Here is a 23,815-nt window from a genome sequence, read left to right on the forward strand (position 1 = left end):
TCGGCTTCACGCCTGGAGACTATCCAGCGTCTCCTCGCGGAGAGAGGCTTTTCGCAACAGGTTGCGGAGAGAATGTCTCGGCACCTGCGAAGGTCCTCTGAGGGAGTCTACCAAGCAAAGTGGAGAGTCTTTTGTGGTTGGTGTCGTGGAAGGGGTATCTCTCCACTCGATGCCACTATTCCAGCAATAGCGGACTTCCTCGTGTATCTGCGAGAAGAAATGCGCCTTTCTGTCTCGGCAGTGAAAGGCTATCGCTCAGCCTTAAGCTTGGCCTTCAGATTGAAGGGCGTGGATATTTCTTCATCGCTAGAACTCTCTTTACTCATACGTAGCTATGAGCTTATCTGCCCCCAGTCGGAAGTGAGACCCCCTCCTTGGAACGTGGTTCGAGTCCTCAGGTCTCTTAAGAGACCTCCCTTCGAGCCATTACGCCAGGCCTCCGATCGCCACCTGTCTTGGCAGACGGCTTTCCTACTCGCCTTGGCCTCAGCCAAGCGAGTTAGTGAACTTCATGGTCTCTCGTATGACATCGCCCATTCAAGGGGATGGGGGGAGGTAACGTTCAGGTTCGTCCCTGAGTTTGTGGCCAAGACTCAGAATCCTGGAGTGCCGGATCCTCGGTTCGACTCTTTCATGATCGCGAGTCTCCGTTCTGTAACAAACGACCCAGACCAGCTGCTACTATGTCCAGTGAGGTGTCTGAGGCACTACTTGAAGAGAACGGCTGCAGTCCGTCCTCATGTGCGAGCTTTGTTTGTGAGCACAGGCAGGACAAAGAGGAGGGTCACCAGGAACACCATCTCAGCTTGAATTCGAAGGGTTATCTACCATGCCCTGAATCCTGACCCTCCTCCGTCACGTCGCCCTCGGGCCCACGATGTCAGGGGTATTGCTACATCCCTGGCCTTTAAGAGAAACTTCTCTGTGACGCAGGTACTTCAAGCTGGGGTCTGGAAGCGTCAAACGACCTTCACAGCCCACTACCTGCAAGACGTGACCCACAGGAGCCTCTATACGTTTTCTATCGGCCCTGTGGTGGCTGCACAACAGCTGGTCTAACCTCAGGCTCCTTTTTGGACAAGTAGCAGTAGGTTGAGGGCGTTGTTACCCGGTCTTAGTCTGCGTGAATGAAAGAGTATGTCTGACCCTTACTTCTTTCTTCATTCTCCCCTCTCTTGGGGAAGCAGCATCCTGGTCCTCGCATAGCTGACCTCGACCTCTGCAGGTAACCCATGCTTCTTTGTGCTCTTAGTATTAAGCTTAATACTGTTGCGTCTCCCATACCCTGACGAGGTGGTATGGGGAACGTCCTATCCTAGAATTCCTATCTGAAGGTCTCAAGGTCAACTTCATAGGACGAGTCACACTCTCCTCCTCACACTGCTTATGTAGGCCACTCGTTCCTAGCGATGCTAGGACCTTGTGAGGTACAGGGGCTCCCTCTCTCTAGTGCTGCTCACTGAGGGATCGAGCCCCCGGGCAAGCCGAAGTCAGTAAGGCTGGGGACTTTCCACCCTTCCTAAGGGGTAAGTCACCCTTTGTAAATAGCGTGGTTTGTATTTCGGTTACGGAACAAATGACAAATTCGAAGATAATTTGTATTTTTCCTAACCATACAAACCTTAGCTATTTACACATATGTGCCCGCCATCCCTGACCCCCAAGTCAAGTCCTACCTCTAAGTGAGGTGAAGCAAGTCACCGGTGTGTGGAGGGGGGAGGGGTAGCAAGCTACCCTTCCCCACCCCCCGCTAACTAGCGCGGGGGTAATTAACCCTCGTTAAAACTATTGGCTCGTCATTTCAGCTGCACTAAAAGTAAACCCTTTGTAAATAGCTAAGGTTTGTATGGTTAGGAAAAATACAAATTATCCTCGAATTTGTCATGTTGCTATTACTTTTACTGTAATTTGGAGATCTATTCTTCCAATAATTTACTGTAAGTGCTATTTGTTCCCTAAGTAACAAACCTTTCGCTATTTATATTGGATATTACTTTCGGGGGACTGGAAGGCAGCCATTAGATTTAAAGTGCGATTTGGCAACCCTACCTAACCACTAATATTGGGTAGGTAAGGGGGTGGTTGGGGGCTACCCAGCCATCTATATCTACTTGCGGTTCAATGAACCACGTCACTTTTTACTTTTTAGGCTGGTAGAGATTGGACGTCTCCTCTCTCTCCCTTCAAGGCTTAGCCATTTACCACTAGAATTTTAACCTTTTTAAGGAATTCACGTATTATTGATAGAATCTAAATTTTTACCTAAGTTTTTTTTACTAATTAATTTTAAATTACATAGATTTAATATATTGTTAATTATTTTCATCACTCAGATTTCATATATTGTTAATTATTTTCATCACTCAGATTTCATATATATATATATTTATTCATCCATCTATTCACCCATATTTAGAATATTTAAAGATTATAAGTATATACTGTATATACATATATATAATTCTTTTTTCATTTATTTATTTTTTTTCCTTATCAATTAAATTTTTGATAATCTTATATTTCTTTATATCCCGATTTTTTTTCGGGCCAGCCCTGTGAGAGTCAAGCTTGACTCATTGGGCTGGTAAAACTCCTTCTTTTAATAATAATAATTTAATAACACTACCCTTGCTTTACGCTCATTCTTTTCTTTACAGATATGACTCGTGTTTTCATGACGCTCCTTTCCAGAGTAGTGTGGCGGTTTCAGATGTCGATGTTTGTTCTGCGAGTTATCGGAAGGATTTCTCAGGGTTGGCGATTCCTCGAAGGGGTCTTTTCTTCCCCCTCGGAGGGGAGGAATTTTTAATTCTCTTTATTTTTTCCTCAGCGCTTCATGATGACTTCGGGTTACGAAGTCGGTGGCTGTAACTGCGGCTGACTTCTTAGCTGTCGACTAGATCTACCTCCTGTTCACCCTTCTTCGTGCTTTCTGGCGATCTCGTCGTCTCCCAACATTCTGCAATTTTTTTCTCTCGCAACAGGCAATGTTTCAGCCTGCGTATGCCGCTCCGCCTGTTGAGGATTGCGAGATCAAGGATGATCATCAACTCATGGCTTGCTCGACAATCACCTGATCGACGGATTTTCCTGCTGTCTAATGATCGTAGGGGCGAGACTCATCACCTCTTCTTCCTGGTCTGTCAGATTGTCATTCAAGACAATCAGATGTTGACACCCATTAGGGCATCTTTTGTGACAATCAATGATCACCACAGAGATGGCACCGATCACAGGATTGTAGGTTATCACGATCTCATCGTTCTTCATTTTGAAGACGAACTCCTGTTTGGTTGCCCCTTCGGTGGATTACTCCGGCAGAATTCCCGTTAGGGAAATCCCTTCGGGAGCAACTCAGAATTAAGCCTTGGCTTTTTCTCTAGCGACACTTTTTAACCTTCATTTGAGATAAAACTCATTGAAGGGCAACAGAGTGCTACTCGGAGGTTTGCCTCCAGGTGTAAGATATTCCCCTTCCAAGGGAGAGTCTTTACACTACCTTTATGCATGTTTGCGCTTATACACTCACGGTCATGAGCTCATGCCGATCGTGGTCTCCGCTCATGTTAGCGCTCACGCTCATGATGATGAGCTACACGCTCACGATGATGAGCTACACGCTCACGATGATGAGCTACACGCTTACGATGATGAGCTACACGCTCACGATGATGAGCTACACGATTGCGAGCTACACGCTCACGATTGCGAGTGAGACGCTCCGGACCACGATTACGACACTAGTCTTTCCTCAACCCTTGAGGACGCCCACGATCACTAGCTATATACTCGTGATCGCAAGCGAGACACTCATGATCGTGGTCACGCTCCCTATCGTGAGTTACACTCTCGGTCACAAGCGAGACGCTCGTGACCATGATTGTGACACTCGTCTCCTCTCAATTTTAGAGGACGCTTGCGATCACGAGTGAGACACTCGTGAGCACGAGCGTGAGTTACACGGTCACAAGCGAGACTCATGACCATGATTATGACTTCAATCTCTACAACCCTTGAGAACGTTTATTTGATCGCAAGTGAGATGCTCCCGATTGCGCTCATGCTCATGAGCATGAGTTACACATTGATGCTCCTGATCGCGCTCACGCTTATGAGCATGAGTTACACATTCTCATAACCGCAAGCACGATGCTTGTGACCGTGATCTCTAGTGTCTTGTGGTTACGTTCACGAGCTAAACGCTCGTGAGCAGTACCTGGACGCTCACGCCCACGATCATGAGTTACATGCTCAAGCACGACGCTCGTGATTGCGATCACGAGCATCTTGTGGCTGTGATCACGATCTAGACACTCATGATCACGTCAGAGATGCTCTCGACCTTTCTCGCGTTCGCGATCGTGAGTTACACGCTCGCAGTCGCGAGCGAGACGCTTATGACTGTGATCGTGGTCACGATGCTCTCTCTCACTCTCTCAATCATGAGTTACTCTCACATTCACGAGCAAGACTCTCGTTATCATTATTACAAGCATCTTGTGGTAAAGATCGCGAGCTACACACTCGTTATCACGAACGAGACGATCGTGAGTATCTTGTGGTAAAGATCACGAGCTACACTCTTTATCACGAACGAGGCAATCGCGAGCCAGATGATCACGAGCGATGAGCCCGTATTCCAGGCTAGATGCTCTCGATCAAGAACTAAAAGCTCATATCAAGAGATATAAGTTCACAATCACAAGATCAACGCTCGCAATCGCGAGCACGAGCAAGACGCTCACGATAACGGGCACGCATAAGCCAGACAGTAAATACGACCTGACCCTCATAATTATGAACTAAATGCTCATGATCATAAGCTAAACGCTCATGATCATACATTGTCACGATCACGAGCTAGATGCCTACGATCACGATCTAGTCATGCACAAGCTTTCTACACTTGCTATCACGATTTGCTTGAATAGGAGCTACGATAGTTAGGCTGTCTCCTGAAGCAAATCGGATCTCGAATGTGATAAGGGAGGCAGATTCTTTTAATCTGTTTTTCTCCCTTCCCCCCCCCCCACCCTCTAGCTGGAGACACAACCTCTTCAGTTAACCACTATTCTCTCTCTCTTAGAGAACGAAATTCAGTGCTGTCTAATCGACAGCCATAGATATTTTCTTGCTATGATTCGGGTCAGCCCTAGATGGGTGCCTGACATGAATAATGGAGGTTATTGAAAATCTGTGCTCTCCCAATCTCTGTTGGCCCTTATACCCTCAGAGCTTAGTGGAAACACATTCAACCTCCATCTGCTTCTTTTTTGGGGAAACAGCCTTTATCTACACTTCATGAAACTCAGGCTTCTTCATGAAGTCGGATGATGACTTTCTCTCGTAACCAGAGTTTCTCCTTAGGAATTTATTCCTTTTTCATAAGAGAACCCCTCCCTCGAGCTCAAAATAATCGGCTCATGTCTTTTTCGTCAAGGAAAGAAAGTCCAGACTTAGCATAAAGGATGCTATCTTGCATCTTCCATTGTCCTCTTGAAAAAGGTAAGCAGTCTATCTTCTTCCTCACGATTGGAACATCCGTTCTCATAGGACGCCGGGATATAGCCATGCTTTGTCGGTTAGAAGTCTCTACTTTTAGTCTATCCTCGTGAGACAGGCTTAACCTTTAAACCTTGTCACGCGAGGAAAGGTTTTGCGATCAAGCAGTTAGCTTCCTATATAGGATTGGCCTTTATCTGGAAGACCTTGGCCTACTGACTAATTGTAAAGTCTTGAATTCCTGCAAGACATCGCCTTCCATTTACCTCGATCTATAATTCGAGTAATCGAAGGAATGACACGAAGGTTATATCCTATACGGATATCCGTAGACTGTGTCATTACCCTGTAGAAACTTCCGCTGGTCCGACAAGACCACATTAGTCCCCATCGAGTGCGACCCCAGAAGAACTAGCCTGGTGCCAGGTCTTTTGGCACTAGTGATTATCCATCTCTTGGTCCTCTACAAGACCTGAGCAAGTAACGGTCCTAGTTAAAAGACTACCTTACAAGAATCTCTCCCAAGGAGTAGATCTCCTCGTTCTTCTGGATTTGACGCTTCCTATAGAGGCATCAAAGAAAAGGTGTGGAGGCCACATGCAGGACCATATGTCCATAGGACTATGATCAGAGCATGAATGATACCGTCTTGATCCCCTAGAAGAATCCTTCTTTCTTCGGGAAAGAAGTGGGGGAATGACAGTAGTTCATCGGTTTTCCGTTTGCAGGAAAACACTTCCTGCTCCTACGTGGTCTCCCCTTCAGGGTATCCTGTCCGCGGGTTTGGATTTTATAGACTCCACCCCTTCTGCAGGAGTATTCCTCCTACAGCTTTTGTTTTAGAGGTCTTCCTTCGGGAAGCGGAGTGAATTATCAATGACAAGCAGTGATCTTTTTGCAGAAGGACTGCCGTTTCCTGTTCGATTCCCTTTTGCGAGCAATTTTCTTCAGGAAAGGAATAGAGGGCTTCTCCCCACTTCCGTGTAGACTTATAGTCAGACTTGTCTCATTAAGGGACTCGACAAGAGCTTCGGTCTAACTTACGAGTCTTACCGAAAAGTCAGGTCACATACAGTGGCACATCTACAACTCTAAGAGAACCCATTATGAACATCCTTTACAACTAGATACTCCATGGTGAAAGTCAAGTGAAGTCTGTTGTTTTCCTCTTCTCAAGAGTGCTATTCTAGTCATGCACTCAAAAATTGCCTACGAAGGGAATCGCGCTCTTAGGCTTAGGCAACGGAAGACCCTTGCGCATCCATCAAGCATCTCCTCCAATCATTGCTCTCCATAGAGTTTAAACCGATTACCCGTAGTGGGGTATTACAGCCTTGTACGGGATGGGTGGCTCTAAACTGCAGATCTTACCCTGATCCCGAAGATAGGTCTTTCGCGTGTGACACTCGACCAAAAGAGAAACGCACCCTATGGGTCTCCCTCAATGTCTCGCTCACGGTGAGAAAACAAGTTATATTCTATTTTGTTCTTGGGAGCTTGAACCTCAGGTTCAAACCCTCCAACTGGGAACCTGCCGCTTTATAATCAAGGCTGTAACATTGGGTAATTACTTGAGGACATACTGATACAAACCTTTAGCTATATATATAAATTGGCCTGCCATCACCTGTCCCTCAGTAAGTCCTGCCTGCAAGCAAAATGTGACGTGGTTTATTGAACCATGAGTAGATATAGGTGGCTAGGTAGCCCCCAACCACCCCCTACCTACCCATTATTAGTGGTTAGGTAGGGTTGCCACCTCGCACTTTAAATCTAATGACTGCCTTCCAGCTCCACCGAAAGTAATATCCAATATGGATAGGTACGGGTTTGTATTAGGGAAAAATACAAATTATCTCCGAATTTGTCATTTTTGGTTTGTTGCTCTTGATGTGCAACTTGTATGGCGCATTGTTAATTTTAGATTGAAGAGCTTTTTTGGTAGGTTTTATTTATTTCGTTTGGCTTTATTTGCGTCTTTACAAATAATTAATTTATTCCTACACAGATAGAAACTTCTGAATCATTTATATGATTACTTTTAGTTTTGTTTTCTATGATCAGACAATCAAGAGAAATTGGTTTGATTGCATCATTCTTCATTGCTAGGAAACTGCTGTGCATGATACATAATACTTGTTCAAAGGGCTTCCTCACAACTTTTCTGGTCGTGAAGGAGGTCGGACGTGCCTTCTTCCTCTCTTCAATCGGACATCTGCATCGCCCGTACCATACCCTAATAAAGCTTGTATCTCTTATGTCTTTGACATTCACTGTCACTTATGTGCTAACATTATTTGTAAGATTACGAGTATGTGCCTTATGATGATTATGTTTAATTCAATGTATACCTGCTCTGGCCGAGATGGTCACCCCTGTGGTACATTTCTTAGCCTGGTAGAAGTAGATCCACAACCAGTTTGTCTTTTATGTAGGGGTAAATGGTGTTCTGTGGAATCACCATGTGATTACTGTAGGGAGTGGTCATCCTCCCGGTGGGAGAGATATTGTTTTCGCCACAAGAAACACTCTAAGAGAGATCGATCCCCTTCTTCATCTTTTGTCAGAAATGACAAGAAAAGTGAGATTGGTACTGTAGCTAACATTATCCCCCTTCCAGGTCCGTGTCAGGAGCCCACTGTAGCTTTAGTCATAGATGACAATGGCCATAATTTTGTTAATATTTTATCACCTAGTGATAAAATGTACAATATGAGCATGAACCAATTCTTATTGCAGATCCCCTGGGAATGGCTGCTGTGCTTCTGGAGCTGGATCCTTTAGATCAGGAGTGGCCAACCTTTTTGTTTCCCATGCACCAATTTTTTCCACTTCTAATTCAGATGCGCCACACACATTTTAACCCCCTTTCAATCCTTCAAGTTTGGTAATTAGGACATATTTGTGGGTTACAGTATACATGTCATTTGATATATATATATATATATATATATATATATATAGATAGATAGATAGATAGATATATATATATATATATATATATATATATATAGATAGATAGATAGATAGATAGATAGATAGAGATATAGCTATAGATATAGATATAGATATAGATATATATATATATATATATATATATATATATATATATATATATATATATATATATGTATGTATATATATAGCAGTGGTAAAGGAAAGGATTTAACATGAATACAAAGTAAACTGTACTTACTTCATTGACACTTTGAATTTGCATTGATAATATTTGTTAGTTATTCTTGAAAGTACTAATTAAAATATATGATCATAATTAAGCTTTTTTATTTTATGAGCAGGCATGTTTTTCTTTTATTATCTCTGGGGTATGGTGCGCCACTTGTGATCGTACAATGCGCCACTGTTGGCGCATGCGCCATAGGTTGGGCCTGCTTTAGATGTTCCATCTATCCCAGATTATTCAGTTATGGGTAGATCTCCCTCTGCCCCCAATAAGTGCATTGAGTGGAGATTATCAGATCATGTAGATATGTTCCCCCATTTAGAGGTGTCTCCAATTAGCAGTGAAATTATCTTCGCGTTACCGTCGGAACCTTGGAGTAGAACCTGTCGTTTCCCCGCCCATAAAGGAGCAGCCTTACTGAAAGACCCTTATTACCAGTCTCCAGCTCAAAATAACGAACAAGGCCTGCCTCGTATGCCTAAGGGTCCTCTGCAGAGGTCTCCTCAGAAGAGTTCTTAGGATGCTTCAGTAGTCTTGTCATCTCTTTATTATGAGAGTGGTCAGACCGCTTCGGCTGTGTCACCCCTGCATAAAACTTGGCAATGCCTACATGGTCTAAACAAGTTTCTCCTTCCAAGCCTAATAATGTTGTAAAGTCAAGTATAACAAATCCTGCTTTGCAAAGAATTTCAGCTATTGATAATTCAGCTTGGCTGAATGTTCAGAATAACAAGTCTGAATGCACCGCTGTACAGTATCTAAATATAATGACATCACTGTACATGCCACCATCTCAACACGTGAGGTAACTCCTGTCTTGAGGAGCCCGACAGGTCTAAATAAGTTGTCCCTCCTCAGCATCATGATGTCACTAAACACACTGCAATTTTGATGCGTGAGACTATTCCTCCGTGACATAATTATGCCAGAGTTAGTTTTACTGTATGCCTATACACCCTCCACATTCCAGAAGGCGTGGTAGATTATCTCCACATTACTTCAAAGTTCCCCTGGAGTTTTATAAACTTTTGGCTAAGAAACATTATAATAAAACCTTGACATACGCTAATAACAAGCTTGTGTCTTACGCTGATAACAAACCTATTAATCATCAGGACAAACCACACTCTACCGCCTGGCCTAATGTTCATGATGATAATTCTACACATTTTGTAACACCACTATATTTCAACTATTTCTTTCCAGGTACAGAATGTAGATAAGGAGCATGGAACATTCCCCCCCAAAAAAAAAGTCACTCCCCCATCTGACACAGATGAAGTAACTAATGACAGACAATGTAGACGTGGTCCACACTGTAGGCATTCTAGATGAGGGAGCTGAGAAGTCTTTCTCTCGCTCTGAGGTAGACTTCAATTCCTCCCTCTTGTGCACTCAATTGCTAGAGGCGAACGTTCTTAAAACAGAAATGAACTGGACTCGTTCCTCTCCTTCTCCGCCTCCTATTCCCATCATAATAGGAATGAGTCAAGAGAAAGGAAGGACGTCTGAGGAAAAGTTAAGAACTCAACAACCTTATAAACATAACAACCAAATTATGAATCATGACATTATAATTATTAAGGACTCGCGGAAGAGCCTCAATGCACGTGCAAATACTAGCTCTGCTGATGTACCCCCCTTAAGGCCCCAGTGTCTATCTGAGAAGCCTCACATTTTATTAAGATTATGAGACTCATCCATCGTTTTGATGAATTGGATGAGCCTCCTCTTACGCAGACTGTTAATATATATTGTGCTATCAACTCTCTTTCCACAGTCTCAAAGCCCCAGACACATGTTTGATGTGGTGCTTTCTAATCAGACTAAGGATACACTAGACTTTCTGAATACTTAAGTCTCTGCATCAGAAAACTCGCTGAAAGCCAGTAGATTTTCGAAGCTCCCACCATTACCTTTGTCATGCTAGAGATGTTTTTGCGTACACTCCGGCGCTTTTCAGAATCTACTTCCCATTGATGCTGATATGGCTAATCTAGTCCCATGAGCACCAGCTGAAAGACTACCTTCTGTCTTCTCCGCAGTGTCGGGGCCAAGCTGGCTAACGGAGTTTGCAGCTATGTCAGCAATTCAAGCCTGCTCATGGATAGCCTACTGGTCTTGAGCAGTGTCCCGCTTTTTTGGTATCACAGAACCAGAAGAACGAACATGTTTGTGGACAATTTGAGGATTTATTTGGATCTGGTGCCAAGGCCATAGAGTTTCTCTATTATTATTATTATTGTTACTTGCTAAGCTACAACCCTAGTTGGAAAAGCAGTATGCTATAAGCCCAGGGGCTCCAACAAGAAAATAGCCCAGTGAGGAAAGGAAACGAGGAAAATGAAATAATTTAGGAACAGTAACAAAAATGAAATAAATAGTTTCTATATGAACTATGAAAATTTTAACAAAATAAGAGGATGAGAAATCAGATAGAATAGCGTGCCAGAGTGTACCCTCAAGCAAGAGAACTCTAACCCAAGACAGTGGAAGACCATGGTACAGAGGCTATGGCACTACCTATGACTAGAGAACAATGGTTTGATTTTGGAGTGTCCTTCTTTTAGAAGAGCTGCTTACCATAGCTAAAGAGTCTCCTCTACCCTTGCCAAGAGGAAAGAAGCCACTGAACAATTACAATGCAGTAGTTAACCCCTTGGGTGAAGAAGAATTGTTTGGTAATCTCAGAGTTGTCAGGAGAATCTGTAAAGAATAGGCCAGACTGTTCGGTGTATGTGTAGGCAAAGGGAAAGAACCGTAACCAGAGAGAAGGATCCGATATAGTACTGTCTGGCCAGTCAAAGGATCCCATAACTCTAGCGGTAGTATCTCAACAGGTGGCTGGTGTCCTACTACCAACTAGAACATCTTCCTTTGGAAAAATTGCATTCTAAAAAGGTGTGACGCTGTCTTAGCCAGATGCTCTAGGCAGCTGTTCCCTAGAGAGGCCATTAGCCTTTAGGAATTCAGAGATAGTAAACTCCCCCTCCCTTTTCCCGTCCCAGGATGTGGCAAAGGCAATTGAAAAGGTAGAGAGGTTAGTCTTATGTTAAGTAGAGTAGTGACACATAGACGGCCTACTCCTCAGAAACAATGTAGGAATTTGCTTTTTAAACTAGTTCCTCAACAAAGACGACTTCTCCCTCCAGTGGACGCACAGCAGCCCAGGAAGCAGAACCCTAGATCCACCTTTCGTCAGAGAGGACATCCCTCTGAACGAAAAGGACGAGGTAACAGAAGTTCACGCTAGGGAAGGCACGTCCCCCAGCTGACTACCAATGGGAATATGCCTACAAAGCTACTGGCAAAGTTGGCAGGATTTTGGTGCCGACCCCTTCATAGACTGTCCATCTCTTCTGACTTGAAATCTGACCATCTAACAATAATATTCGAAAAGGATTAGCAAAAGACCTATGTACTCTTGTTAGAGGAAGTCTCCAAACTGTTGGCCAAAGGAGCAGTGGAAGAAGTCTCAGGCAACTCTCCAGGCTTCCTCAGCAATCTATTCCTGGTAGAGAAGCTGACGGAACGTTGGAGACCTATCATAAAACTGACCCCCTTTAACCTCTCTGTTCTACAAAGTTCATAATGGAGACCTCAATCTCCATTGTCCAGGCCATGAGGTAGAATGACTACTGTACCTTCTGACCATAGACGTGAAAGATGCCTATTTTCAAGTCCCCATCCTGCCTTGAGGAGGTACCTAAGGTTTCTCTTTTGAGACAAAGTATTTCAGTTCAGGGTGTGGTACTTCGCCCTATCAACAGCGCTTTAAGTCTTTACCAAGATCCTTACCCTTGTCTTTGTCTCAGCCTAGGCTCATGCCATGGTCATCAGGCTCCTGAGATACCTGGATGACTGGGTTGTCCTAGCAGAATCTCGAGCTCTCCTGTTAAGGCATAGAGACCTACTCCTGGATCTGTGCAAGGCATTAGGGATCCAACTGAACCTGCAGAAGTCCAGCCTCATCCCCCAGCAGTCTATCAGGTTTTTAGGCATGGACATAGACTCAGTTCAAGCTAAAGCCTTTCCATCAGCCGACAGAATCTCAAGGTTCAGAGTATTGGCAACAACCTCTCTGAAAGGGGAAACCCCTTTCTGCCCACTCGGTAGAAGCTACTAGGCCATCTCTCCTCGCTAGAGAAACTTGTCCCTTTGGAAAGAATGCATCTGCGCTCGGTGGCGTGGGCTCTGGAGAACCAATGGTCACAGGTTTTATACCGCCCTGCAACCCTGCTACAAGTACCTCAGAAGATAGTAAAAGACTTCCTTTGGTGGCTGGACGAGGAGAACCACAATTCCTCTTGTTCATAGATGCATCTCGCCAGTAGTGGGTTGCTCACCTTTTTGTCACGTGGCCGTGTGGTAACTGGTTTAAGACATAAAAATATGAGAAACGAGGATAATGACAGATTTTACTCTGTATCTTTTTCTACAGTGTTTTTGTATTTAGCAAAAATTAATTCACATATTATTGAGCACATCAATTATCAGTTATGGTAGCATTTAATTACCTTGAAAATGTTAAAGTCACAATTTACAAATTGAATTCAAGTTCAAAATCTTCTAAGTGCTCCTTAGGGGTACATCTAAATTACAAAGTTTTAGGGTCTGGCTACTGAGATGGATGCAGCGTGAAGTTAGACAGTTGAAACAAACTACATTATGAAAAAAAGATGTTTGTAAGGCCAGGATTGGCCTCAGATAACGGGACGGTACTCTCGAGCTATACTGCAATTCTTCTGATTTTTTTTAGCATACTTTCTCCTCATGGGTGGCAGGACCCAGATGGGGTACCATAGGTGTCCACTGGGGTTTAGGTAGAGAAGGTGGCTGTCCCAGTTCTGCTATGATTTGCAGTTCTGCTTGCTGTCTCATCTCTGTAGCTATGACCTGTGGGAAAAGGATATAACTCAGCAATATGACAGATCAGCAACACGTAGTTGTCGCTGATCGAGCAATTCATAGGTTTGGAGGCACAGATCAACAGTTTTGTGCCTGCATTCGTCTCGTTATTATTTGCTTTCTTTTTTAACTTACCTTCTGTGACAAACTCCCCCCACCAAGTTTCATTTCCCCTGGAACTGTGGTAGGTTTTTTTAAAAATAAAAAATAAAATGATTACTACAAACTCTACGTTAAAACCAAACCCCAGCTGAATTTGTGTGCAAAAAAAAAACAAAAACTTAACAAGAACAAAATCATCAAAAACTGTAAGGAGACTTCTTGAAGAGTTTAATCTTAATCATACATGATCACACAATCCTCTAAAGAAGAAAAACCATTTTTCAAATCAACAAACGAAACCATCACAAAAGAAACTAAGTTACAACAAAACTTGAATTAGGCAACTTCTCACAAGATCAAATTGGGAACTAAAAAGTGAGTACATCATTAAGTAAATAAGAACTGTAGGAAAGAACTTGAAAACAATACATAGGGATAAACATAAGTAAATAAAAACTGTAGCAAAGAACTTCAAAAAATATTACACATGGATAAATATGAGCAAATAAAAACTAATAATGAAATCCAAATCAATACATATGGATAATCATGGGTAAACAGAAACTTGTAATAAAAACAATGATATATACTTGACCAACATGAGTAACAGAAACTGAAATAAAGAGCTTCATCACTAAAACAAATCGTACAAGCATAGGATACTCAGCTTAGGAAATACACAAAGAACTCAGGGTGAGGTGATGGGTGGCACATAACGTGACCTCACACTCCTCCCCATAGTCTGTAATTAGACATAAGGTGTAGTAACAGCTGATACAATGACACTTTACTAGAAAACAAAACAAATCACCAAAACATGAAAATGGCATAAATACAAAAAAAAAAAAAAAATCGCATAAAACAATCCACCAACTGAACATCAAAAGAGTAATTATAAAAGAACAGACATTACAAAAAGGGTATATCATGGCCATAATATGCAAGGAAAATCATCATCAAACATTAATAACTATAATGACATATAATCTAATGTCTTTAAACATAGTGAAACATTGTCATAATATTCTTAAACATAATGAAATATCTTCAAACAGCTGTATCATGAATTAATAAAAATAACATCAAATCAATGTACAGTACTAGTACAAAAAAAAAACTTTGTGTACACAACAAAACTTACATACAAAGGTATACTTTGGGCGACACCTGTACTATCTTTCTGTAGAGTAGGCATGCCCGGGGCCCCTAGAATCACCCCAACAACTGGAGTGTTCCCAACACCCCCGCATTCATCATGCGAACTATGGCGGGCGGTCCTCCCCAAAACATCTGCTTCTGAGGGCAACAAAACACCTACTACCAGAGAAGGTTTCACCAGCATATCTGATCTGGCTGCCTCTTCCCCCTTGATACGGGGACGGGTAGGGCAACTAATTTTATGTTTACAAAACATAAGTCCAACCAGGACTGCTAACATGATACCTAGAACAACTACGTAGAACATCAAACTCAAGCTATGGTGAGAGATATACAAATTAACATGTTTGTTGAATAAGGGAAGGTGAATGAGCGGAATGGCTCTTAATTTGGTTAAATTAAGATGAACCAATACTCCTGTATCTATATGAAAAGGCATAAAGTCACAAGATCCAGGTGGTTCCTCATCCATTACAAATACGTCTTGATATTTTTCCAAAAAATGGGCAACATTAAAATGATATCTGTCAGGTGTTAAACTAAGTCCCAAATTCTTCAAAGCGCGTGCGCGTTCTGATGAGGTACTTTGCTTAATGGCGGCGTTAAACACTAAAGCTACATCCCTCTCAACCCATACTATTAGCTTAATTTCCCTAAGTAACACTGGTACAGATGTGAAATTATGAAACAACACTTTAATTATCCTATCCCTAATTTGAACTACCGAGTCCTGTATTAAATTAGTGTCAAAATCTACATGGGGCATAAGGATGCCAATTCCATTCTTAAACTCTCTGTTACACACATTTATTTATAGCAGAAGAGGGTTCAATACACACTTCTTGGGAAAGTCGAAGTTCACACTTATCAGAAACATTATCAACAGGTTCTATTACGGGGCTACTGATGCAACTGTCCCTCCAATGGGTAGGATGCGATCTCTCCAAGTTACAGTTAATCCCTCTGGAGATGAAAGTACATTTAATCCTAGTACAGTAATCATATCGCGTCGGAAGCAAAAATGATATCAATGCCCGTAATGCCTAACTCGGGGACAACATAGAAATCATGAATAAGCTTTTCTTCCCCTAACTCAAAAGACTGAACAAAAACTGTTTATAAAAACCTCTTTTTCTCCAAACCCTTGACACATTAAAGGAACTTCATTCTGTACTTGATTTACTGTAATGTGTGATTCAATAATGAGAGAAACAAATGCCCCTGTATCTATCAAACAGTTTTGATAACCTGATGGGAACTTAACTTTGATATCAGGCTGCAGGGGCGCTGTCTTTGGTCTTCTTCCTATTGAGTCGTCCTTGGCGCTGCTGTTACCGCTCGGGGTTGTCCTTGGGTGGGCAGCGGATGCAATGATGGGGGTCTCCACCATGGGAAGACTTGCTGAAAACCCCCCGTGGGTTAAGGGAAGCAGGGTGGTGCTCCAACCATGGGTGTTGGTCCTTCTAAGGCTAATGGGATTGCTGTTGCTCCCGCGTTCGGGCTTCTAGCCGATTTACGTTGGCGGGCGTAATGACCCCACTTTCCGCAGCTAGAACACTGCAGCTTCCTCTGTGTTTGCGACTTATTTTTCTCCCCTTGGCCCGAGGTTTACTTCTTGACACTCAGACTGCTTCCGAACGATTGAGTTGATGAGAACGACGTTGACTTGGCCTGCTGTTGTTGCTTATGTCTTTTGGAACGGGGTTTTCCTCCCTCCCGTTCGGTGTGTGTACCCGACATCAAGGTTCGCACATTCTCCATGGCCCTCTCTATGGGCATGGGCTGATACAGTGCGCCCCACGTATATGTAGGAAGTTGGGATTTCATTGTTTTCCTTAACCAAGAATTTTTAATGTCCTCCAAGGCCTCATGGCCATCCAAAAAATCTTCCAACTCTGGGGCAATTCTTGTGAAAAATTGAAAGTACTACTCACCTTGTTTTCTTGTCAGCTCATAGTTACACAAATGATCGTGTAAACTGGCGTTACTTAGGCCTAATCCTTGTTGCAGGTGCCGTCTCAACGTTCCCCACGACGTTGGGTTGATGAATTCTGGATCTTTCCTCACCTTTCTATGTGTATCTCCTCGAATTCTTTGTTTCGCCAAGACGATCTTTTGACGTTCCGACCAGCATCTTTCTGACGTCGCGGCCTCTATGGTACTTAGAAAAGTTTCAAATGAAAGGAACCTGCGTCCTTCCTCCGGCACAAAATCCTCGAATTATTATTATTATTATTATTATTACTTGCTCAGCTAAAACCTTAGTTGGAAAAGCAGTACGCTATAAGCCGAGGGGCTCCAACAGGGAAAAGCTCAGTGAGGAAAGGAAAAAAGAAATATTTTAAGAAGAGTAACAACAATACTATAAAAACTTTAACAAAACAAGAAGAGGAGAAATAAGATAGGAGAGTATGCTCGAGTGTCAGTGAGAGAAATGTACCATAATGACTCGGCTGTCCTTCTCTTCTTGGCTGGGGTTCAAATCCATCTTCGCTCGACCGTCCGTCTCTTCAAGGCTGGGGTTCAAATCCCTCTTCGCTCGACCGTCCGTCTCTTCTTGGCTGGGGTTCAAATCCATCTTCGCTCGACCGTCCGTCTCTTCTTGGCTAGGGTTCAAATCCATATTCGCTCAACCGTCACTCTCTTCTTGGCTGGGATTCGAATCCATTATCTTCATGTGAAAAAAATGGTGTCAAAAACTCCCTGTGGTTCTGGTCCTTCCGTGCCAGCGGTTGTTCCTGGAAAAATGATTTCTCCTTCGGGCCCTATAAAATGACTTATTCCTCCCATGTTGTCCTGGATCGTAATCATAACATTCTCTTGTTCTTCCCGAGTGCTTATTTTGTAGTCTTTTCATTCAAACTGTTTTGTTGAGGCCATGTAGAGAGTGGGGTTCCCCTGCTGTATGGGACCGGAAAAGCAGCCGTCAAAGTAAGTAAAAGTAAAGTAGGAAAGGAGCAGATCTTGGATCTATGGTCAGAATAGGACTACATCTTTCACATAAATTTCCTGGAAATGAAAGCAACACAACTAGTGTTACTCCACTTCTCAAAGACTCTGAAAGGTCACTCCGAGGTGTTGATGAGCAATATCTCCACGGTGGTGACGTACATTCCCAAACAAGGAGACGCAGCTTCTCTGCTGCTGCGAAATGTAGCAATAGAGATAATCAAGTGGTCACAGTCCTAGGCAATCTCTCTCTCTCTCTCATTAAGGTTTATCCCCAGGAAGAGGAACATCATAGCAGACCATTTGAGCCATTGAGAGACGACAGTTGTTTCAGAATGGTCTTTGCTTCCTCTAGTGGCTAGGAGTTTTGTGACTTTGTGTGGTTCCCCGTCTTTAGGCATGTTCGCCACCCACGTGAATCACAAACTCTGTGGTGTATTGCTCTTCAGTCCCAGACCAAGTTGCAGTGATGGAAGACGCATTTCAACACCCATGGGACAGACTAGACTTGAGTTTTACGCTTTCCCACTGCTCTGACTAATTCGTCAGACATTGAACAAAGTCCGAACATTCAAGGGAGTCAAAGTCAAAGTGGTCAACAGTAAAGTGGTATTCAGACCTTCTAGAACTTTTCACAGAGTGCCAAGAAAACTTCCAGTATAGCTAAACCTGCTATGCCAACCTCATGTAAGATAATTCCACAATGCAGTACAGAGCCTACCCCTTCACGGCTCAAGACTATCCAGCGTCTCCTAAGAAAGAAAGTATTTTCGAAACAACTGCAAAGCAGCTTTCTGGATATATCTGAAAGTCTTCCACAGCAGTTTAACAGGCCAAGTGGAAAATATTCTGTGGTTGATGTCATAGGGGGAATATTGCTCCACAGACCCACTATTCCCCTTATTGCAGACTTTTTGGTATTCTTAGGAAACAAAAAAGCCCTTTCAGTCACTGCGGTAAAAGGCTACTGCTCGGCCTGAGCCAAGTATTCAAATTGAAAGGACTTGATCTCTCCGACTCTTGGGAAATCTCAGATCTGATTAGGAGTTTCGAGCAGTCTTGCCATCCTCAAGAACTCAAACCCCCTTCCTGGGATGTGACTAAAATACTACAGGCCTTGAAACAAGCCTCGTACAAACGTATGCATTAAGCTTTAGACAGAGACCTAATTTTAAAGACTGTCTTCCTCCCTGCCTTAGTCTCAGCCAAGAGAGTGAGCGAATTATACTGTATCTCATCTTATATCACATTCAAGAGGGTGGAGAGAACTATCTTTGTCATTTGTTCCAGAATTTTTGGCCAAAACCAAAAATCCAGTTGATAACGATCTCAGATTTGACACTCTCACGATCTTGTCTCACAAAGAGGTAGCGAATGAACCGGATGACATGTTACTATGTCCCATAAGAGCAATGCGTAAATATTTAAAAAGAATGCAGTATTTTAGGCCTAAAATCTCCAATTTTTTTGTGAGCACTGGCCACTCCAAAAAGAAAGTATCCAGAAACACTATTTCTTTCTGGTTGAGAGAAACTATCGTCACAGCCTATACATCCTCAGGGGAAGCATCTCTGTGGGTTCCCCCTCAAGCACGTGATATACTGTATGTGGTCTTGCCGCAACCATAGCGTTCCACAAAAACCACTTTAGCACAAGTTTTAAAAGCTGGAGTTTGGAAGAGACAAACCACTTTTATGAACCATTACCTTAGAGATTGCACACACAGGTCTTTAGACATGCTGCACAACAAATAATCTAACTATAGGTTCTTATGGGACACGTAACTGCTCTTATCTCAGGCATCATTTATTCTCTGGGTTATAAGGGTATTTAATGGGCACTAAGGCAGATGGTAATCTTGATTGGACTTGACGCCTTCACTTGAAATCAACCCTAACCCAAGTAAGAATTCCTTGAAGTTAAGTACTTGTTGATATAATTGATGATATATTGAATTTTTTTTAATACTATGCAATACTTGGTGTTCATATCACTTCACCCTGGCAAGGTATTTAATTCTCTAGAATTGAACGTTTGATTGTTTGGTCGTAGAAAATGAAACTAGAAGTAACCATATAAATGACTTGGGTTTATATAGCTATGAAAAATACAAATTTTATAAAATTTGTAGTATTATTTGGATGAAACTTAGCTGGTAGTCATCATGCTGTAACCATCAAAGCTACTGATTTACCAATCTTCAACAAGAAAAATGTTTCTGCCCCTCTATTGCCTATCTCCCTAGCCCTGTAGACCCCTAGGTGAATGCACATCTGGCCACTCTATAGGAAGAATCTTCATGTGATCATTGTCGGTATAACATGTACAGTACACCGGCCTCTTCTGCTTTGACCTAGTGTTATTATTTAAATGTGTAATCTGGTAGAATTTGAACACATTAAAATCACAAATCTTTAAAGTAATTTGCATTTGTTTCTATGTGGCATACAAACGTCGGTCTTTTGATTACATGTAGAAAGATTGATTCAGACTGAGCAGGAGTCGGTCATTAAAGTTGGTTAAAAAGTAACAAGCGGTTATCCAGCTGTTGAGGGCGCAGGGCGTGTAGCCCCTCCCCCTTTCTTGCCAGAGAGCTTTCATTTTTTATTTGGTTGCTGTGGCCATCACAGGGTAGGCTCAGATGGAAAAGAGAGGGACAGAAAAAATTTTGTCGTTAAAAGTCGGTAAATCAGTAGCTCGGATGATTTAATCATAATAATTTTTTTAATTTTTCTTGTACAATTTGTTATGAATAATTAAAATTCTTTTACCAGATACTTACCGCCAAGTATGGATGCGACTTAATTCACTGTTTCCACGTCGATTGTGGGCAATGACAGTTGAAGGATTAAGACCCAAAGAAATTGGAAGCAAATTGAGGAAAGTGCTGTCAGAAGATGACATTATTCTAGATCCTCTTTATGTTCTACGGTGTGACGAGAGAGTTTACAGGTATGATTTTCTTTATGGAAATGCACTACATTATTTTTGAAGCTGTGCAATAATTTTGTTATTTATAACACTGCATTAACAGAGTGTCAAGTTGTAGATTTACCAATAATCTTATGTGTATATTTAAAATATTGTAAGTTCATAAAGGTTTAATTCTGTGAAATTCTCACATGGTATTCAACTTTGCAGATCGGCTCCACTTCTCCAGCTAGTTATGTACATGCTACAAGTATATTTACTATCATCTCGAACTTTCCTCTCTCAGCAAATGCAAAATAACCCACTAGTAAATACACCACACAGTGCTGGCAGTGGAAATAACAATATGGCACCACAAGCCATAGATGAAGAAAGAGAAAAACTTAAAGGGGCTCTAATACTCACACAGGAAAGTGCAGCTGTACAGATCCTTTTGGAAGCATGTTTGAAGAAAGAGGAAGATACAGTATGTGGCCAAAGGTTTCCCGTAATATTTATTTGATTGGATAACTAAATGTTTTTCAAGACATGGAAGTCTATAGAACATATGCATGGCAATATGTCAGGTCAATTCAGTCTACAATAAAACCTAGGTGCACTACAAATTAATCTTAAAGTAACAATTTGAAATAAAACCATTAATTAAAAGGAAAATAATGTTTAGAAAAAATCTTGACTTACTAAAAGGCCTTGAAAGAGCAATGAATAAGCTTTCCAGGGTGTAGAACTGAATGGTTGTTTTTTTAACACATTTGATATTGTTAATGAAACTAATAGTTATTTTCATTGATTTCATTATTTTAGGAAAATGGAGGAGCATTAGCACTTCAAGAAATTAGAAGCACTGTCTGCTCCTATATCCATCAAGCTTTCCTTAAAGACACAACATTAGCTAAGCTTGTTCACTTTCAGGCAAGTTGATTTGTAGTTTACAATTTGTTTGGTATATGATTATATATTAAAGAGAGTAGTGATATTATGAAAAAGACTTTGATGGCAAGGAAAATTCATTTACTACCCTTGCATTTTTACAACAAAGTATATGTTTTTAAAAGTTTTCATTGCTTATATATAGCTTTGTATTTTCATTTCATTAATTATATTACTATTATGATGCTCTTTTCTCTTATTATAATTGTTATGTTTCAATATTTACGGATTTACAGGGATACGATGGCGAGCTGATAGGGCCATTAGTGCGAGGTGTGCCTTCCATGCATATAGCTATTGGGCTGAACTGGATACCAGAACTGTTGCAGTTGCCAGATCTAGAGAAACAGCTATTTGCTATTGAATTAACATCTCACCTAGCTTTACAAAATGCAATGCCATCTACCTTGAGCATATCCAGGCTTGCAATCAACACCCTTGCAACATTGGTCTCAGGTATGTTTGTTAAAGTTTGTATGACCTTTATGGATGTTTTGATTTTGAAGTTTGAATGTTAAATGACTTTTGGACTTGCAGTTGTATTGATTTTCTGGTTTTATGTGCCTATCACTTCTGAGATTTAAAGTTAATCTTAGTGGAAGAACTGGGCAACCTTTTACTCATATACAGGCCTGGTGAAAACAAGGATGTGAAGGACAAACTATAAATTATGAACATCAGAGGAAGTGATTGATCTACCTCTTAAAGAATGATAGATTATTCTTATTATTATTATTATTATTATTATTATTATTATTATTACTTACTAAGCTACAACCCTAGTTGGAAAAACAAGATGCTACAAGCCCAGGGGCCCCAACAGGGAAAATAGCCCTGTGAGGAAAGGAAACTTGGAAAAATAATATATTTTAAAAACAATGACATTTGAATAAATATTTCCTATATAAACGATGAAAACATTAACGAAACAAAAGGAAGAGAAACGAGATAGAATAGTGTGGCCGAGTTTACCCTCAAGAAAGAGAACTCTAACCCGAGATAGTGGAAGACCATGGTACAGAGGCTATGGCACTACCCAAGACTAGAGAACAATGGTTTGATTTTGGAGTGTACTTCTCCTAGAAGAGCTGCTTACCATAGCTAAAGAGTCTCTTCTACCCTTACCAAGAGGAATGTAGCCATTGGACAATTACAGTGCAGTAGTTAAACCTTTGGGTGAAGAATTGTTTGGTAATCTCAGTGTTGTCAGGTGAATGATGAAAGAGGAGAATCTGTAAAGAATAGGCCAGACTATTCGGTGTATATGTAGGCAAAGGGAAAGTGAACCGTAACCAGAGAGAAGGATCCAATGAAGTACTGTCTGGCCAGTCAAAGTACCCCATGACTCTCTAGCGGTAGTCTCTCAACGGGTGGCTGGTGCCGTGGCCAACCTATTACCTTCAAAGTGATTACAAGTGATTTGAAATTTTAAGAGTTGTTGTCAAGTGTTAATGACCAGAAGACCAAATTATCATTATTTCATTGGTTGTACTGTGTATTTGCCAATGTAAGGAAGTTTTGTATTTATCGGTGTAGCATCATTTGTATTTTTGAACGATAATGATGAGTCCTTATAGATATTGTTCCTTACAATTGAATTTATAAAATTTTGCTTTTCAAGTGTGATTAATTGGTATGGTTGATGCAATGGATGTTTTACCATTAATTAAAGTTTATATTTGTATGTTTTTGCAGTTTTAGGAGAAAAGGGGAGGCTCCATATAATGGAGGCATCGTTGCCTTCACTGGTTAACATAGGACGTGCATTTCCCGCGCTTGTTGACGACCTCCTGCATTTGTTAGTTATGTATGGGAGGGTTGCTGCTGCACAGTCAGCATTGTCAGCTGCTCCAGCTCCAAGATCTATTGGTAAGAGAGTTATTTGCTTGAGATCTCAATTTCTGTCTTTCATTCATACACAGCATAATTTCTTATGTTTGTAATTATTATTAACTTTACTGTCATAATGTTTCTTAGTTCTTTACATTTCTGCATTCATGCTAGAGATGCCAAAGTACATATTTTAATTTTTTAGGGTTTATAATTTCCTTTGGGAATAGCTGCTTGCAGTGTGCCTTTTAAGCATATCATAGACAGTATTAAGGACGCCACTCCGTTTTCAGGGGGTCAACCGGAAATTTTGGCAGTAGA

The 23,815-nt window shown here is 41.6% G+C and overlaps 1 protein-coding gene across 2 annotated transcripts in view; it reads left to right on the top strand.

Annotated features, from left to right (window-relative positions):
* Nucleotides 1–23,815, top strand: part of IntS2 (integrator complex subunit 2) — a 213,099-nt gene that overhangs the window by 163,300 nt on the left and 25,984 nt on the right. For both annotated transcript variants that reach the window (XM_068383054.1, XM_068383055.1), the window contains exons 15-19: nt 20,578–20,755; nt 20,945–21,200; nt 21,539–21,646; nt 21,901–22,120; nt 23,360–23,533. In XM_068383054.1, the coding sequence (XP_068239155.1) occupies nt 20,578–20,755; nt 20,945–21,200; nt 21,539–21,646; nt 21,901–22,120; nt 23,360–23,533 (936 nt within the window). The remainder of the gene's footprint in view (nt 1–20,577; nt 20,756–20,944; nt 21,201–21,538; nt 21,647–21,900; nt 22,121–23,359; nt 23,534–23,815) is intronic.

This window comes from Palaemon carinicauda, chromosome 11, assembly GCF_036898095.1.
Source record: "Palaemon carinicauda isolate YSFRI2023 chromosome 11, ASM3689809v2, whole genome shotgun sequence".
Lineage (NCBI taxonomy): Eukaryota > Metazoa > Arthropoda > Malacostraca > Decapoda > Palaemonidae > Palaemon > Palaemon carinicauda.